Here is a 19,919-nt window from a genome sequence, read left to right as displayed (position 1 = left end):
TTTCTACTGATTCAGCTTGTAAGCATTGCCTGTTTCATCAATTGGCTAAATGATTGTGTGCACTAAGACCAAAATAAAGACGAATGGTGAGACTTTTGTTGTAAAACTATTTTTTGAGTTAATTACCCTTCTGGGCAGCAGCCCTAACCTATTGGAAATGTTGAAATGCAGCCACATTTATGGGATGTTACTCGCTACTAATGCTTATGTTGTTTTCATAGTTGGGGTCATATTATGAATCTATGGTATGCACCACAACCATCTTGTGTACTTAACATTTTGTTCATAACCTGGACACTAGTACTCCTCCAACTCATGTATTTCTCCACCCAAAAGTTAGCTATAATCGTCTTATGGTGTATTTTTTTAGTTTGTTTTTTCAAGATCACTTAGTTCTTATGTATTTTTTTTAACATTCGTTATGGTTTTGCTGGAGACAATAGGTTACTGCTAGTTTTTTGACTCCTGGACTCACGGGTCTATATCTGGTGTTCCTCTGATGGTCAGCAGTATATGCATATGATATAGAAACCTAAACAAAATTCTCAAAAAAAATCATGTGTTCTAATTCTATTTAGCTTCATCTGCAGACACATTCAAGTTAAAGGTGAAGCTAGGAAAAACATATCTCCTCCGATTTATCAATATTACACTCAATGATGAACTCTTTTTTGGCATCCCAAACCATAGTCTTACAGTAGTTGAAGCAGATGCGATTTATATGATATTAGAATGAATTTTTGTATGTATGTATATGTTTTTTTGTTAACAGTAATTATATTACTAGCATTATTAATGACAGTATCATTTTTTTTTGATTATTTTTATTTTAAATGCTTCTTTTGTCTATGGTTTATATCACTTTCCACTCATGAATCTATGGAATGTAAACGATGTCTAAAATATTAAAACACATCGACTTGTGCAAGTGAAATCGATGTCAAAAGTAAAAGTTTATATTAAAATAATTTAAATAAACCGATGTCTTTAACTATAATGCACAACGGTTCCATTGAAAAATGATGTTAAATAAGAACTTTGAAATCGCTAAATCAAGGAAAACCGATGTGATATATAACATATAACATCGTATCTTGGAAGAGAACTGATGTCTAAGGTCCTCTTTAACATCGCTTCCATAGACCAGCCGATGTACTATAGAATTTAAGACACCATTTGTTTTAAGAATCTGATGTCTATCAGTTAAAAGTTCTTCCCTGTTATATGTTTATAGTGCTTTTTAACCTCCTAAATACCATTTTTCATAATCTAGTTTTAACATGTTATTTAAAAAAGGCTAATTATACATCAGTTTGCTCAAAAAACCGATGTTTATGTTAATCTTTAACATCGGCTAAAAACCGATATTAAAGACCTACCTTTCTCTACACATGCGAAGACATCGGTTTGAAAAAAAAGACATCAGTTTATAACCGATGTCTAAGGGCATTTTTCTAGTTGTGTTTTAACCCTAGTTAACAGCTTGTACATGGAAATTGGCCCCGATTAGGGCCGATTAGCCCCGATTAGGGCCAGTTAGCAGCTTTCACCCTATAGTTAACCTTGACGAAGGTTAAGGGGTGATAAGTTAAGGGGTGATAAAAGCTCGCTTTTTAGTCCCCATTAGGACCATTAAGTGTTGAACACTATCCAAATAGCCTGTGCAAAGGACTAATAAGTCTCCCAACACAAGTCTCCCAACACAAGTCTAACCCTAGAGTCACCTCTATATATAGGTCTCTACCCCCAACCTAGAACTACGTTTTTGGCTTGATTCTCTACCATACAGAGATACGTAAGCATCTTGCAAGGACCAATTATCCCGAACGCAAGGGCAGCCATTAAAGCTCGAAGCTCACAAACCCTAGCATTAAATACTAATGCACTCTAGTTTTTATTCCACAACAATAGTTAGTTGACAATAGAAACATTTTAAGTACTAAACCGAGTCTACACGTATTTTAAAAATAGTTGGTGTAATAATTTTGGTAATTATTGAATTAAACATAATATTAAATAAATGACTTTATAAACATTAATTGATAAAATTCTCTATGGCTTATATATTGTGTGTCTCAAACAATATAGATAAATTGGCACACACAGTGAGAGCACATCGATTGAAGCTCCCTCATCTATTCAGGGGAGCTGCCAACACTCAATGCTAACATCACTAATCTCATATCTCAAATTTAATCTACATATAATGAAACACTTGAATCCAGTTCTCAAGTGTTTTCAAAATCAAGTGACACAGTTCATGAGACTGTGATCACTACCCAGGAACCATATTTAGATGGTAAGAGGCTACTAGTTGGGGTAGACCTTGATGAAACCATCAAAACCACAGGGGTTTCATTAGTTTTAACTGAAAACCCTGTGGATGTTTCTCAAGAACCTTCATGTGCTAAATAATCTTCACAGATTGAAAGGTTTGAGGGTAGTACTCCTGAGGGGGAGCTATCTAAATCCTCTCTAATTCAATTGGAGGTTCCTCCGGTAGGGACAACTCCCATCAAAATCCTGGCTGGAATTGCATTGTCAATAGAAGCTGGAAGTATGGCCGTTGTAAGTCACACTTCCGGAAGTCTAGCATTGCATGAAATTTTTAAATTTTCTTAATTATTTTCTAAATTTAAAAGGAATAGTTAAATGCTTCGGCTAAGACTGACGCATCTTTGTGAAATTTACCTTAAGGGTCGGATCTAGCTTTCCAGCCAAAGCAAGCATCAGTGTGGTCTTCCCTGAACTGAGAGGACCTAAAAGCAGTGTCATCCTAAAACACGTGCCATGAACAATTAGTGTTGGGAGTAAAACTTTTCTGAATATACAGTTCAAGCTCATGAGAAAATAATAAATTATTTGAATTTTCTAAATCAAAGCCCACCTGCAAGGCTTGAGGATTCCGCTAACTTCTTCAAATATGGTAAGGTTTTTCTTATTGTTCAGAATTAAATGGAAAATGTTTAACAATCCCTATGTGAAGCCAAAGGAGAGAACCCATACATAACTATAAGTATAACTATGTTACAAGATTATGGAAAGACAAATACAACTATATTTATAATTGTGTTGTTACCTCCACTAAACTACGATTGAAGTTGATAAAAAAAGCCAAAGCTCTACTCCCTGAAAAAGCTTCTGCTTCAACATTCAAATTCTCAAATCTAACTTCAATAGTGGGCATCTCAACTCCAACTCTAATAGAATCAATCCAATCACAGAAAAGCAAAACCCCGGAGTTCATTTGTAAGAAATAAAAACCAGTGACAAATGTCCAAAAAAATAAAATCATAATCATACTATTAACAATACGTATCGATACGATCCATGAGCTTCAACACGAACTTCTCATTATCTTTATCCACAATCCTTACAAGCCTCTCAAGTAAGTTTTTCCTCTGGTTCACTCCAATACTATCATTATCAACTTCATTTGCACCATCTAGTTAGAAACAACAATTGTTTTCATGGCAATGAAGGGGATACAAATCATCCCAAGGACATTCTAAGAACTCCCTCTGTGCCTAAATAGTCGGTGCCTCATTCACGTCCTTTTATTCCTACATCATGTTACCATATAAATTTACCATGAGCCCATATAACTGTAACAACTACATCTGTTGTAAATTAGATATGATAAATTTCAAGTGCTACTCAGTAAAATCATGGAAATTAAAAAATCCTAACTCTTTATTTGGGTAAAGGAGCTTCTTCCATAATCACGAATATCCCAAGCAAGTAAATTAGAAGCAAACTCTTATTCACCTGCAAGTAAGAAAAAAGTTTCAACTGCATTAATTTGGTTATATATTGGCTATTACATATATACAAGCACAAACTAATCTATTTTGGCACAACATGCTCGACTATGAAACGAGAACTGAGTGTTTACAGAGAATAGTTCAACTTAACTCAACTAAACGAATCTAAATCTGTTCTAGTAATGCATTAACCAAAGATTGCCCTTAAAATGGTCATACCATTTAATGCAATTTTTTATACATATGACAAAGTTACTTGTTATGTGCACAGAGAATCAGAATAAATGCCAAATACTCCTTAAGACAAGCAAGTACTCAAATAAAGACCACACTTTCCTCTATTTTAATACTCCTTCACCTTTTATTCATTTCTCATTTCTCATTCAAGTTGTCGTATCTTATATTATTCAGAGATTCAGAGAATCAAGTCTATGTAGCTCCAATCACCTTAGATAGAGAGTCTTACTTGTAAAAAACATTGTTATAATTCTTCTCATTACAGTATTGAAGCATTAGAAACACAATTTCTTTATTCAAGTGATTAGACATATTTGTGTCTTTTCAAAAACCGAAACCTGCATTCCCACTCCAAGAACTTAAACTTAATTAGGCTGTCACATACCCAATGTAACAAACACACACACAACTAAATCTTGAATTAGCACTGCACGTAATACATATACATTATCAAGAAGAAATACAGGCACATATGCGTAATCTTTATCTCCACATAGTACAATTTAAACAAGCATCACTTGTATAACATAACCACATAATTCATTAAAAGTACATACACAGGTCAATGTCAATGCTGGTAAAAATTAGCCCGGACACAAACACAAAATAAAAAAAGTAGTAATGGAAGAGAGAAAACCTCTGAGAAGTAGAAGAAACAGGGATATGTGACTTGGCATCCTTGAACTTGGTTGCTGTACAAAAACATCGGATTAGAAATCACATAATTACATATAAAAAAGTTGTAAACACGCATAATTTGAGGGAAAAGCTCACTTACCAGGATTAATATAAAAAGAACGAAGCGGAGTTCAACAAATCGAAGAGTCAGAATCAAAGCATAATTGAAAATATTGGATTTCAAAATCTGTCAACAAAGATGAAACAAATGAAAAATAATACACATACTAGGTTTAACACATATATTAAGACATAATTATTGAGAATATCTGGGCCTAACAAAAATCGGAACAATTACAAGCTTGATTTAAAAAAAATAGGGATCAAAGTTTGGGATGGGTTCAAGAAATTAGGGTTTGTAATAGTTTCAGGGATGCGAGGTGAGTGAGAGATGAGACGAGAGAGAGAGAGAGAGAGAGAGAGAGAGATGAGAAGAGAGAGAGAGAGAGAGAGATGAAAAATGAGAGAGTAGAGTGAGAGAGAGCAGTCGATGAAAAAGGTAAAGGGAAAAGGGGAATTTGTTTGCCTAAGGAAGGGGAAACAAAATTTTTGGTTAAAGGGGGAATTTTTTTGGTCTATTAACGGGGGAAAGAAAGGAGCGGGCATTTTTTTTTTTAAATGATTATAAACATCGGTTGGTTAAGATACTGATGTCTTACAACACCTTTAACATCGGTTTTGAAGCAACCGATGTTAAAATAGCTTTTAACATCAGTGACATTTCTAACCGATGTCTAAGGGGTGATGTCTTAGGCACTATTTCTAGTAGTGAAAAGAGCCTAATTTCCATCTAGAATGCATGGATTGGCCTTAATGGAGGCTAATCTGCCCTAAACGGGGCTAATCAGGACTAATCAGCATGTATAAGACACTAATTATCCCTAATTCACACTAATCACAAGAGTGAATAGGTTAAATGGCCCTAATCTGGGCTAATTTCATAATACGAATCACTAATTCCCCCTGGTTCTGGTTAATTACGCTTAATATACACTAATCGGCCCTAATCTGGGCTAAATTTCACTAATCGGCCTAATGGGGGCTTAATCCTAAAATCCTGAAAATTTAAATTTTTTTGAATTTTTCTACTTTTTTCCATTTTTTTCAAAAATTTTCGTAGGGGGGTCATCAGGGCCGAGCATGACCTCCTATTGTAGGAGGCTCTTCTCGGCCACATGCCCTCAAATGTGGGTTGCTCGGCCTAGGGAGGTCGGCTACCTCCTGGCCGGCCAGGGGCATGTCCTCCTGTCCCTGGTTGACCAGGGGTGTTTGCTCCAATTTTATTTTAGAACCTCCTACTCAGAATCAAGTCCTTTGTGCTTTTTTCTAGTCTACTCTTACTCTTAGTTAGCCATGGAATTAATCTCATGGTTGTCCTAGAGTTCCTCAGGGTTCCGCTACGCTTGTTTCAGTGAACGTTCCATACTCATTCTAGCGAACGTTCTGTACTCGTTCTTACCTGTGTTCTATTGAACTTGTTCTTATAGGAAGTTCCATATTTCACTAAGCTTGTCCAAAATTTCTCTACAAGATGTTCTGTACTCCAATAGAATCGTACTCGTAGACATTCTAGTCTTTACGAAACTTAGTTCCGCTGGGAGTTATCCTTTTCAAGAAATCTTCAAGAGACTTCTTAGGGGGGTCTCCGGAACAACTTCACAAGGCCTTAGGGCTCTCTTACAGGAGCTCCTGGTCGTCCAGAAAGCCCCAATTGTAGCCTAGTCGGCCAGAAGTGGTTTTAATAGGCCTTGTAGCCACTCTCAGTGAGGTCTGGTCAGGCGGGAGGAAAAGTTCTATGAATCCGTCACGGTGAACGCTTTACTCTTTACAAAACTTATTTCCGTGAATCCTCTGGTCTTCATGGAGCTTGTTCTCGCAGGTGTTCTGATCTTTATGAAATTCGTTCTCGTGGACGTCCTGGTCTTCACAAATTTTTTTTCCGTCGAAGGTCAACCCCTTCTTACGAATTCGCACAAAATTTCTCAAGGGAGCTACCAGAACAACTTTGGAAGGCCTCACGGATCTCCTATAGAAGCTCCTTGTCGGCCATATAGCCTCCAATTGTTTCCTGGTCGGCCATGGCTAGTCTAAATGGACTTTGAGGCCCTCCGGGGTCTCCTACAAAGGCTCCTGGTCGGTCATATGGCCTTCATTTGTTGCCTGGTCAGCCAGGAGTGGTCTTGATAAATTTTGAGGCCCTCTGGGCTGTCCTACAGAGACTCCTGGTCGGCCATATGGCCTTCATTTGTTTCCTGGTCGGCCAGGAGTGGTCTTAATAGACCTCGGGAGCCTCCTACAAGGTAGTCTGATCCGTCAGGAGGAGGAAGTTTTGTTCCAGTGCTAGTGAGCACTTTGTCCTTCACGGAACTTATTTAGCTGAAAAGCTAACCTTGTTTTAACTTCTATAAGTTTTTCTAATCACAGTGATTAACATAATCAGCTCTTAGCTAAGACTAATAACTTATGCTTAGTCTCAGCCAGACTATTTACGGAAGATTGATACGGTAAGCGGTGTCCTGCAATTGCTCTATTCATTTATTATATTGCCTTTCCCTCTATCCGACTGTTTTTATCCACCATTTCCGGTGTTCTTTCGAGAAGTACCTGCTAACGCGAACCAGGCAAAGTTACGATCTGTTGCAGCAGGTAGCTCTTTTCTTATAAAAGAAGATGAGAAGTGTTCATTTTCATTCACACTTTCATTTTTCAACTTCTCAAATTCTCAAACTCTCAAACTCTCTCAAGCTCCCATTTTTCTCTCAAGCTCTTCAAAGATGTCTAGTGGATAAGGTCCTAGCAAGTCCTCTTTCTCCTAGAAGGAAGCTATGCATAGGAGGGCTACTCTTCGCTCTCTGCAAGGTATAACTCTTATTTCTCCTTTCTCTATTAACCATTGTTCCAACAGTCTAAAGAGTATGATGGATGAGAGGGCGGACGAGTACCCAACTACCATCCATTTTGATGCATTTCATCATAGGAGTATGCTCTGTGAGAAGGATGTCGAAGAGATTCAATCGACTTACTCTTGGCCTGACTGCTTAAAGATTAGCAAGGCTAAGCCTAGTGAGAGGGCTTGAAATCTCTGCCACCGAAGGCTATTCATATATAAGGCGGCCCTGAAGTCCGGGCTACGGTTTCTCCTATACTCTTTCATTTCAAGGCTTCTGGCTGAGCTCAAGATTCATCCATGCTAGCTTTACTCCAATGGGTGGGATTTCATCATTCTGTTCATAGTGAAACATCACGACTGGGGCATCCCCTTGAGTGTAACGATGTTTCAAAGCATTTTCATGATGAAAGCTTCTCTTTTGAACAGACCTGGTTGGGTCGTGATACAACACAGAGCTCATGTTCCTCACATGGTGAACACCAGCTCTCTTCATGACTCAAACCACAAATGGAACAAGATTTTTGTGGTCGTAGAATGGAAGGGTGGATACTGGGGGGTGTACTTCAGACGTGACTTTAGCAGCCCAGTTGATAGTTCTTATTATATTCTTAATATTTCAGATGCTGAGCTTCTAGTTAGAGACCTCCTTATAGATGATGATGGTAGAACCCCTTATTGGGAGTTCATAACAGAAACCAAGCTCGTCGAAACTGGCTTTAGCATCCTCTCTATAGAGGGTATTTATTTTTATTTCACTTCAACTTTGTGCAAGTTTATCCTTATATCTGTCTTCTTTTCTTCTTATTTCATCTGCTGAGGCTATTGACGCCAATGTCAACATGAGCGATGCGGTTACGGGTAGGATGTCCAGAGATGCAGCAAAGAAGGCCGACCGCGTTCCTAAGCTCCTTGCCCTCCTTGAGGCATCAGGACCCGGTCAGAAGAGGACTAAAGATTTTGATGGGAATGTAAGGACCCTTTTGAACTAGGATGGGGTATCTCTACCAATGACTCTGTACTCAGCAGTCCGGGCCTTGCCCTTGAGTGGTCAAAGAATTGCATTACTCCTCCTGAGCTTCTATTTGTCTCTTCTGGTGAGAAGCTTCTCAAAGATGAGATGCTGGGGGCTCAAGCCCTGTACCAGGTACATTTCAACTTGTACAAATTTTCGTTTAAGTGCACTTTTTCTTAACACATGAAAATTTTTATGGAAATCACTCCTACAGGGGGTCCTAGTCGGTCTCAAGGCTCCATTTGTAGCCTGGTCAGTGAAAGCTGGTCGTCCTAGCTTGAGGCCTTGTGTCTTGGGGACTCGGCCCTTCTTACTTAAGCTTTTTATAACTCTATTTATGTTTTCTTTGTCAGGCCAATGCCTACTTCCTGGTGTCCTCCACTCAGGCTATTAAGATGAGAGGCTACTATGTTGTGCTGCAGGTCTCTATGAATAAAATGAATATTTCTTTAGATGAGTGGGAGTCCAAAGCCCATGAAACACAGGGTAAGATTGCTACCTTGGAGAGGAAGTGTGCCAATACGGAGGAAAAGAGGAAGAAGGAATGGGAAGAACTCGTGGATTCATGCCACATATCCTCGTCATTCACTAAGATAGTGGTCGAGCATGATGATGAGATGCGCCCTATCAACCTTGCATTAGGTTTGAAGAGGGGAGTCAATGATGCTCAAGGATTATGGCCGGATGTTGTCGACCCAAGTCTTTTATCTTGCCCGTGGAAGCTACCCGTCATAGACCCATCCGGGAAAGCTTCCGGATTTGTGCCCGAGACTCCCTGCATGAGGTCGCCATCGAGTTCTGGCCACATGGGTTCCGCTTCCAAGGGTAAGGCCCCCTCGGGTAGCCCTAACTCCATAGCAGCCCTTCAGGGCAAAATTAGGGAGCCGATTCCAGGGAGTAGCAGTTCTTCTTCTGAGGGAGGCTTAGACGAGGAGGAGGATGACGAAGGGGAGGATTCTTCTGATGAGTGACTGTTGTGGCCTTGCATGGCTTTGATCGCCGTATGTGGCCTTTATTTTAAAACTTGCTTATTCGAACTATGTTGGTCTGTAACCTATTGGTACTTCGGGACTTAACTCATGATCCTTTAGGATATTTATTAATGCACTTTGCTTGATTTCATTTCATACTTGTCTTTTATTTTAGGCATTTGGTCCTTTGGGACTTGTATTCTTTAGATGCTCGTACTTAAATAAATTGGTAGACAAGATGATAAAAATAAACTTGCATAAATAGATAATATCTCTTAGAAATGGGTTCAACCCTTACAATAGATGGTTTTGTCAACCTTATTTATAAACTTAATACTAGGTACTAGGAACAAATCACAAATTTCCTAAACATAATAAACCTTCAGGTTTGAAGCGTGCCAAGTATGGGGCACTTCATCACCGTTCAGGGTTTCCAACTTGTAGGATCCTCGTCCTAATGTCTTTCTGACCTATAAGGTCCTTCCCAGTTAAGGGATAACTTTCCTCTCTCCCCTACTCCCGATGCCTCAATCTTCCTTAGAACCAAATCTCTCTGCTGAAATAACCTTTCTTTAACCCTTCTATTGTAATAGAGGGAGGCTCTTCGTTGATGCTCTGCATTACGGGCATTGGCCTCATCTCTGTCCTCGTTAATAAGATCGAGAGCGAGCCTCATGCCTTCTTCGTTGGTCTATGGCTCATAAGCTTTGATCCTAGGGGATCCATGAGTGATCTTGAGGGGCACCACGGCCTCGACTCCGTAAGCCAGCATAAACGGGGTAGCTTCAGTAGTCACATTGCAGGTGGTGCGATACGCCCATAGTATAGGCAACAAATCATCTGCCCAAGTGTTTCTTGGGAGTTCAAGCCTTTTCTTAAGTCCATCAAGGATGATTCTGTTAGCAACTTCCGCCTACTCGTTTTCTTGTGGGTGAGCAACCGAGGTGAAGTGAAGCTCTATGGTGTTATCATCGCAGTACTCTCTGAACTCTGCATTATCAAATTGTCGCCCAATATCCATGACAAGGATGCGTGGGATTCCAAATCGGCATATCACATTCTCCCAGAAGAATTGGGCAATTTTCTTGGTGGTTATCTTGTCTAGTGCTTTAGCCTCAATCCACTTCTTAAAGTAGTCTATGGCTACCACAATAAACTTCCTCTATCCCGATGCTACAGGAAATGGTCCAAGTATGTCCATTCCCCACATTGCAAAAGCGATGGGTGTATTGATAGATGTAAGCCTCTCTAGGGGGATGTCATACTATTGGAGCATGCCTCTGGCACCTGTCACATTTCTTCCCATAAGCCTTTGTATTGACTAACATAGTTGGCCAGTAGAATCCTAACCGAGTTATCTTGTGAGTGAGGGCCTTGCCCTCCAAGTGTTGTCCATAAATCCCTTCATGGGCTTTTTTAATTGCCTATTCTGCTTCAAGAGGTCTCAAGCACTTCAGGTATGGAATAACAAAGGACCTTTTATAGAGAAGGCCTTCGATCAAGGAATATCACAATGCTCTAACCGAAAGCTTGCGTGCCTGTTGGGCATCGTTGGGGAGCCACCTAGTCTCTAAGTGGGTCTTGATCGGGTCTATCCAAAAGCTAGTCACACCAACCAGTGCTATCATATTTATGACATGAATAGTAGGGGTCTTTAAGACCTGGAAGTAGATACTTCTCATATAGTTCTCGATTTCAGACGAGGCAAACTGGGACAAGGCATCCGCCGTAGTGTTCTCCTCTCTCGGAACATGTTCTGCGTACCATTCATCAAATTAAGTCAGTATTCCCTTTACGACTCTTAGGTACTTGGCCATAGTATCATCTTTGGCCTCAAACTCTCCATTAACTTGAGCAACTACAAGTCTTGAGTCTCCACAGACCTTCAGGATTTTGGCCCTCACGGCTCTAGCCAAGCCTAATCCGGCTATCAACGCTTCGTATTATGCTTCGTTGTTCGTAGTTGGGAAGTCCAATTTCAAAACATACTCAATCATAAAACCATCAGGGCTTTGCAAGACTAGGCCTGCACCACTAGATTTTGTTTTGGACGCTTCGTCAAAATGGAGAACCCAATACTCTTTCAGGGTCGTTTCTTTATTCTTCTATTTCTCTCCTCCTTCTGGAGTTACTATCTCTTGCCCCCCGACTTCTTGGTCATTAATGGTACATTCGACCACGAAGTCTGCTAAGGCCTGAGCCTTGATGGATGTTCGAGGCTTATACTTGATGTCAAATTCTCCTAACTCAGTTGCCCACTTAATGGGCCTTCCACTGGCCTTCGGGCTATGTAGAATGTTCCTCAAGGGATGGTCCGTCTGCACTTCGATCTTGTGAGCCTGGAAACATGGTCTCAATTTCCTCGAGGCTGTAATGAGGGTGAGCGCGAACTTCTCCATGGTGGAGTAATTCAACTCTGCTCCATGGAGCACCTTGCTTACATAATATACGAGCTTCTGGAGTTTATGTTCTTCTTTCACGAGGAATGCACTCACGGCTTGTTCAGATACCGCTAAGTACAGATAAAGGTTGTCCTCCGGACTTAGTTTGGCCAACAACGGGGCTTCTGTCATGTACTTCTTTAGCTGTTCAAAGGCCTCTTGGCTCTCATCTGTCCATTCAAAACTTTTCACCTTTTTAAGGGTTTTGAAAAGGGCAGGCATTTGACTCTAGACTTGGAGATGAACCGATGAACCTCCCTAGAGCTACGATTCTCCCTGTCAACTTCTGAACATCCTTAATGGAGCGTGGTGGCTCCATGTCCAGGATTGCTTTGATTTTTTCGGGGTTGACCTCTATTCCCATCTTAGAGACCATGTGACCCAAAAAATTTCCGGGCCTAACACCAAAAGCGCACTTCGCTGGGTTTAACATCATCTTGTGGTGCCTCAGCACTTCAAATGCCTCTCTGAGATGACTAATATGATCGGCCTTACTTAGGCTTTTGACTAACTTGTCATCAACATAGACCTCCATGGTCTTCCCAATTAGATGGGACAATATCTTATTTACCATCCTTTGGTAAGCAGCTCCTGCATTCTTAAGTCCAAATACCATAACAAGATAACAAAATACACCAAAGTCAGTTATGAAAGATACCTTGGAGGTGTCATCTTTGTGCATTTTAATCTAATTGTCACCGCTAAAGCCATCCATAAAACTTAGCATCTCATGTCCCGCAGTGACATCAATCAGGGTATCAATCCTTGATAGGGGGTAGCAGTCCTTGGGACAAGCATCATTCAAGTCAGTGAAGTCGATGCACATCCTCCACTTCCCTTTGGCTTTCTTAACCATTACGGGGTTGACCAACCACTCAGGGAATTGCACTTCCTCAATTAATCCAGCTTTTAAAAGCTTCTTAACTCCTGTTTAATGGCTTCCAGCCTATCAGGGGCATAAGTTCTCTTCTTTTGCTTCACAGCCTTTTAAGTTGGGTCAACATTCAACCTATGAGTTATAAGGTTCGGTTCAGTCCCAGGCATATTAGCTGCTGTCCAGGCAAACACATCACTGTTCTCTTATAGGATAGTTGTCATTTGGCCCTTCAAGGGCTTGTCCAGAGATGCCCCAATATATGTGACCTTCTCCGGGTCTAAGGGGTCTAGGGGAATTGGGACCTAGTCCTCGGCTGGCTTCCCTCGTAGTTCATCATTCTCTCAGACATCCATGTCTTCTATGGGGAGGACCTGCCCCCCGGTTTCATCGAGCCTAAGTGCTACAACATAGCAACTGCGAGCCATTTTCTGATCTCCTTTCGCTTCCCCAACACCATTCCTAGTTGGACACTTCAGAACCATGTGGTAGGTTGAGGGCACGGATTTAAACGCATGGTTCCCTGTTCTACCCATGATAGCATTATAAGTAGAGGCTTCCTTAACAACCTAAAAGTTCACCATCTGTGTGGCCTCCCTGGGCTCTTCCCTGATAGTTACGGGAAGTTATATTGCTCCTTCAACTTTGCATTCCACGTGGTTAAACCCGTAGATGGGTGCATCGGACGGAGTTAGTTGAGAATCATTGTAGTCCATCCTTATGAATGTGTCATGGAATAGAATATCCACGGAAACTCCATTGTCCACTAGGACCCTCATAACAAGACAATTTCTAATTATCGAAGTGATAACCAGAGGATCATCCTAAGGAAATTTCAAACCCTCAAGGATTGGGTCACCAAATTCAAGACTCATCTCTGAATTAGAAATGTTAGATGGCTCTCCAACTATGCTCATCACCTCTCTTGCATAAGATTTTCGAGAATTCATTATAGTACAAGCTGCTGTAGGGCCTTCTGAGATCATATTGATTACTGGCCTCAGGGTTGTGGGTTGCGATCTCTGTCGTTACCCCTTCAATCGTCATCTCTTCGGTCATTATCTCTTTTTTGGCCTTAAGCCTCTTCACCCTTAGTCAAACGTCCAAATTTTCCCCTTCGGATCAAATACTCAATCTCATCCTTAAATTGCTTACAATCGTCAGTATCATGGCCACCATCTTTGTGTAACCTGCAGTATCGACTCTTGTCTCTTTTCTCGGGGTGTCCCCTTAGTGGCTTCGACCATTTGAACTCTTTGTCCTTCTCAATTTCCATAAGCATCTAGCTCCTTGGAGCGTTCAACGTTGCATATTCAGTGAACCTTGGTTGCTGATTCTTCTTAGAAGAGGAGGAGTCAGAGCTTTTGTTAATTCGAGGGTACTTATCCTTAGCATCGTACTTCTGATCCGTCTTCCGATTCTTGTTTCCAGGGGGTTCATTACTCACAGCTGTCTTCTTCATACTTTCTTCCACCTTGATATACTTTACGGCCCTATCCTGGAGCTGCAACATGCTTTTGGGAGGGCGCTTAGCCAAGGACATCTTAAAGAACTCGTCTCTAGTCCCTTGTTGTAGAGCTATCATAGCTACTTTATTATCAAGATCAGGGACCTTCAGAGCCTCTTTCGTAAATCGATTCAGATATTCTCTCAGGGATTCCTTTGCTCCTTGGACTATGCCCATGAGAGAGGCTGAACTCTTCTCGGGTACTCTGCCACTTATGAACTGCTTGATAAAAGCCTGGCTCTATTAATTAAAGGATCCAATAGAGTTTGGGGGGAAACGGCTGTACCACCTTTGATCTATACCCAATAGGGTTTGAGGAAAGGCCCGACACTTAATAGCGTCATTCACGGGCTGTAGCAACAGGGCGTTAGAGAACGTCCTGACATGATTAGCAGGTTCGCCAGTACCATCGTATGCTTTGATGATGGGCATCTTGAACTTCCTTGAGATGCGGGCATTCATTATGTCGTTAGTGAATGGTGCGTTTGGATCATCAGGATCTTCTAGGGGCATAAGATCACTTGGATCAACCATTCGGGCAATAGCCCTTCTTGGTATTGGAACATCCAGGTCTATGATTGGGGGATGATCTCTCCGCCTTGGAGCAAGTGGGGGTCTTGGAGTCAGATGCGTCTCCATGTCGCGCTTCATCATTCAGATTTCAGCTTCATGAGCCCTGATCCTCTCCTGGACATCTTGGGGTGCTGGTCAGTGTTAGGCATCGGCTCTTTACTAGCAGGCCTCCTTCTCGGAGCAACATCGTCATCCGATGATTCAGAGTTTTATTAGTATAAGGTCCAGAGAATTCTTGATCCTACGGAATAAGAGCCAAGCCACGTATGTATTGGGGCGTCCGCCTTTGTGCTTTACCCCTATTAGAGTGTCCACTTTCTCCAGCTTCGGGGTATAGAGGCATTTCGTAAGGGAGGTTAGTGGTCACAATCGTCGACTACTCATACCCAATGGGTTGAGAGTTCACAGGTGCATGGAGCTGCTGAAATTAGGGATTCATCCCTTGAAGAGCCGGGGGATTCGTCCCTTGTGGCTGTGCCTCAGTTGCCCCTACCAGGGTTCCTCCTTGGGTGGAGGCATATGTTGAGTGCGGTGGTACTTCCACAACTGATGTGATTGTTCGTGATGGGACATAAGTGTCTGTTCCATTATTGTTTCTGCTCCGTATATTCACCATGGTTGTTGTAGTATTCCCATAGACGGCACCAAATATTATGGAATAAAAACTAGAGTACGTTAGTATTTAATGCTAGGGTTTGTGAGTTTCGAGGTTTAATGGCTGCCCTTGCCTTCTAGACTATCGGTCCTTGCAAGATGCCTATGTATCTCTGTGTGGTAAAGAATCAAGCCAAAAACATAGTTCTAGGTTGAGGGGTAGAGCCCTTTATATAGAGGTGAGTCTAGGGTTAGACTTGTGTTGGGAGACTTGGTGGACAAGTCTCCAACTTAGATGGTGATTAGGAGTCCTATAAGGGAATGAACTCCAGAACCTTCTGTGTAGGACTTTGAGTCCATTTAGGACACATGTCTATGCTCTTCCAGCTGTATTGGACCTAGCCCGTGAACAACTTGTGTTCGTGGACCTTGACGACCTCAGGTGGCGGGCCTTGTCTACATGGGCCGTCATGGGCCGTCTTGAGTCTGTTACGAGCTCGGATCAGACATGTCTTTATTGGACTTCAGACAAGAAGCCCAAATGTAATTAATGTGACATTTAATGTGTCTTTAGGATGTATTTTCTATTCATATCAACTATGTTTAAAGACTAGCTTCTACTATTAAAAAATATATAAATTTTAAATATCTGATTTTTATGTCATATTCTTCTTTTAATAAATATTTTAATTTATTCTATTTAAATATCTAAAATCATGGAAAAGGATACTTTTATTAAATATCAAAAAATTTAGTATGTGTGGGGCTTTTATTTTGTTGCGGATAGATTATAAGGATTATGGGCTTTCATTTCGGCCTTTTCTTCTTAAATATGGATAGAATTTGGAGGTAATAAATGCCATCTTGGAAGCATTTGCATGAGATTCCACGTGGGTGAACAACAATTTTTCTTAGAATTATCTTACACGTATTAAACAAGAAAAATTCATATAATATATAAGAACACTAGTTACTTGGTTCTTGTATAATATCTTCATTCCATCACAAAACATGGCAAAACTCACAAGTTCAATCCTACTAGTTTTCTTCATTGTAACTTTTTTAGTCATTACCATAACCGCAACCACCTATACAACCACCATCACAACCACTACCATTACTGGAAACAACAAAACACCAATCAACAGCAAATGCAAATTAGAGAAGGAAGAGATCAACGATTGCTTGATGTATTTATCTTCGGAGGGGGATAGTTTTTTGGATGAGTGTTGTTCACAGTTAAAAGACGTGAAGTCGAATTGTCAATGTAAAGCATTGAAAGAAGTAGTTTGGCAAATACAACACCAAAAGCGAAAGTATGAAATGACGTCTGAAGACATGAAACAGATACTACAATTCGCACAAGATCTTCCCAGAAGATGCTTTCTGGATTTTTCAGGTCCCTGCGTGATTGCTTCCGATCCACCTACTTACAATTGAATATATTTGAAGTGATCTATGTAGCCAGCTAATAATATCAATGCACAAATTGATCTAATCATGTCATCACTTTGAATATATATGAAGCGCGCTTAATAATATTCGATTATGATAATCAACTTACTAAAGTTTATCATTACTTATTCAAGAATTAACTAACGAACTGGAATTTTAATTGGACTAATGTCATTTCTCGGGGATGTGCGTAGCTCCCTCCACTAATATAGAATATTTAAATTTTGATAAAAATAAAGTTAGTATATATGCCTTTAATTATAATAAAAATATGATAAATGAAACTTAAACGAGTTTTTTCAAAAGACAATGGATTAAATTGATGATGTTATTAAAAGAATGATATGAAGTCAAAGAGCGTCTATAAGCCTAAAAAATTGTTATTATGATACTCCAAAATGCTAGTTAATGAAAATATTGTAGCTACATTCTTCTTTTTAATATATAATAATGTTCGCCTCTTAACTAATGTCACAAAGTGGTTGCTTTTATTTTTGTAAATATTTAATGTTTATATTAATAAAGACTTGAAGTTGCTTACATTAATACATTGAAATCATCTTCTTACTACTTGCCACTACATCTCAAAAAAGTAACAATACTACACCCAACTAAGTTAATTCCACGCCAGTTCCTCGAATTTAGCTACTTCAAGAAGGACCTCACCAATATCTAACATATTATCATAATATTTCCCTACTTCTACAGCTTTATTAATGTCTATGCCCGATTTTTTTATTATATTTTTTACGAATTAATTATAGAAACCAGATCGTCACTTAACTAATAGCATCAAGAAAATATTTCCCTTTATATTTTAAAAGTTTTAGACCTCTTTTGATCAACACTTATATAATTAAATTCTTAACATACGTACATATATATAAAAAATAATATACAAACATATCTACTATCATTTCACTTGACACAAAAAGGAAAAAAAACTGCTATTGGTTACGTTGATTGTGGGCGGATTACACACAAACACACATCATTCAAATGTCAAATGCTATAGTGCAAGGAAAGATCCTAAACATATCAAAATGTTTTCAAATTTAAAACGTACACTTTAGATATAAGAAGACAAAAAGCTGTTTGGAAGCATTTGCATGTAGTTCCACGTGTAAGCACATTCAACTTTTAATTTCCATTCGACACGTATTATAGTCTAGTGTACATTTTTTTATTTCATATATATCCCTTGGAATAGATATTGTAATCTTCATGGAGCTCCCCTCATTAATGATGACAAAACCCCATAGCATCGTCTCAATAGCTCTCTTTATTTCCCTTCTCACTGTGGCTATAGCCACCACTACCATTACCACAACCACCACCACAATTACAAATAAAGAGTCTCCAATAATAAATAGTAAATGTAAATATGTTGATGTGCAGAAAATCAATCACTGCAAGATGTACTTAACACCGGATCCAAGCGGCCTGAAGAACGCTCAAACTGCGCATTTGACAGAGTGTTGCGACCAGTTAGCCGAACTAGAGACCAAATGTCGGTGCATGGGAATAAAAGAAGTCTTATGGAATTTAAAAAATCAAAAGTCTATGACTGGAAAATCTTTATGGGAGAGCGAGGAAATTCAACGAATGGAACAAGATGCTCAAGATCTTCCTAGAAAGTGCAATATTGAACTGAAGGAACCTTGCATTATTGTGCAGCCTGTGCTAAATTACTCAAAAATTTAGCTCAATAGCTCCACCAATCTAAAATTATCATAATCTTCATCATCATATGATGATATGTAATAATAAAAGGCATATGCCAGAGTGAATTTTATGCTTATGATGATCTCTTTCTATCTAATTAACTTACGCTTCTATTTTCCTTTGTTATTATGATGATTACTCTTCATGCGATTAAACTATGTGATAATTCATAAATATAATTGATGGCATGTTTCAAATTTAACTGCACTTAAAATGGGATTTTAGCCCGTTAATTTGGTTAAAATGTTAAAAAGCTTTTAAATGAATCTCTCATGGTTGCAAGAGAATTGCGAAGAATGTAAATTTTATCATCACTCTTAAAGATAAGAGTACATAGATTGCATTATTTTATAACTATCAGATGAATCTAAATAATTAAGTTTACCGGCATAACTAACTTTACCACTTGACTTATTTACATTTCAAGTAATATTTGTGTCATTACCGGAAAATCCAACATCTCCTCTAAATACAATAAAATTTCAAAAATTGACGTAAATATCAAATTTTGCCATGGTAGGTAAGTAGATGATATACAGTTAACCTTTATTTATTATTAACTATAAATTACTGTTAGGTCACACAACACTGTACAAAGGGGTTGAATATAGTGTAGAATACAATCAAATCGATTTAAAACACCAGTAGCAGAAAACAGATGTATTCGATACAATAATATCTGTTACAATGGAACTGTTCTCTCTCAGTGATGAACAAATATCACGAGAACTGCTAGGTTACAATTATATGATCTTCTCAATGATCGTAACTCTTATAGAGTAAACCTATGTCTGTGTTTATATAGACACACAGTTACAAGATAACTTCTAGTTGATATGGAATATAATTCTGTCTCTTAAAATATATCAACCAGATATCTTATATAATTCTTCTAGTCCTCTAACTCTTTCCATGCATATCTTCTTCTTGTATTAGTCTCGATCTTCTTTCCTGTAAATCAGCTTCCTTTCTTAACTGTTAGTCCTCCAATACTTAAGTTCTGATATCCATCTTCTGATATTATCTTCTGATAATCTAAGTCATGAAATCCTTAAGTCCTGACTTCCAGTAAGTCCTGATTCCAGTAAGAACTGATATTTCCTGTTAGTTAAGATCTGAAAACTAAACATGAAACATATTAGACATGACATCTCAAATATATCCAACAATCTCCCCAACTTGTAAATTATGCAAGAAT

At 39.3% G+C, this 19,919-nt stretch overlaps 1 protein-coding gene across 1 annotated transcript; it reads left to right on the top strand.

Moving 5' to 3' along the window:
- The first annotated feature begins 16,518 nt into the window (after positions 1–16,518).
- LOC141719859 (uncharacterized) lies at positions 16,519–18,803 on the top strand. Its single transcript, XM_074522225.1, has 2 exons — positions 16,519–16,975; positions 18,164–18,803. The coding sequence occupies exons 1-2, from the start codon at positions 16,553–16,555 to the stop codon at positions 18,698–18,700; spliced, it is 960 nt and encodes a 319-aa protein (XP_074378326.1). The 5' UTR covers positions 16,519–16,552; the 3' UTR covers positions 18,701–18,803.
- Positions 18,804–19,919: the final 1,116 nt, after the last annotated feature.

The sequence above is a fragment of the Apium graveolens genome, chromosome 4 (assembly GCF_009905375.1).
Source record: "Apium graveolens cultivar Ventura chromosome 4, ASM990537v1, whole genome shotgun sequence".
NCBI lineage: Eukaryota > Viridiplantae > Streptophyta > Magnoliopsida > Apiales > Apiaceae > Apium > Apium graveolens.
This window is presented reverse-complemented; position numbering and strand designations above follow the sequence as displayed.

Bases quoted from the DNA above. Each gene is read 5' to 3' on its own strand.
- LOC141719859 (XM_074522225.1), top strand. From the start codon at position 16,553: ATGGCAAAACTCACAAGTTCAATCCTACTAGTTTTCTTCATTGTAACT. The intron at 16,976-18,163 runs AATTGAATATAT...CACGTATTATAG, and splicing joins CTTCCGATCCACCTACTTAC to TCTAGTGTACATTTTTTTAT.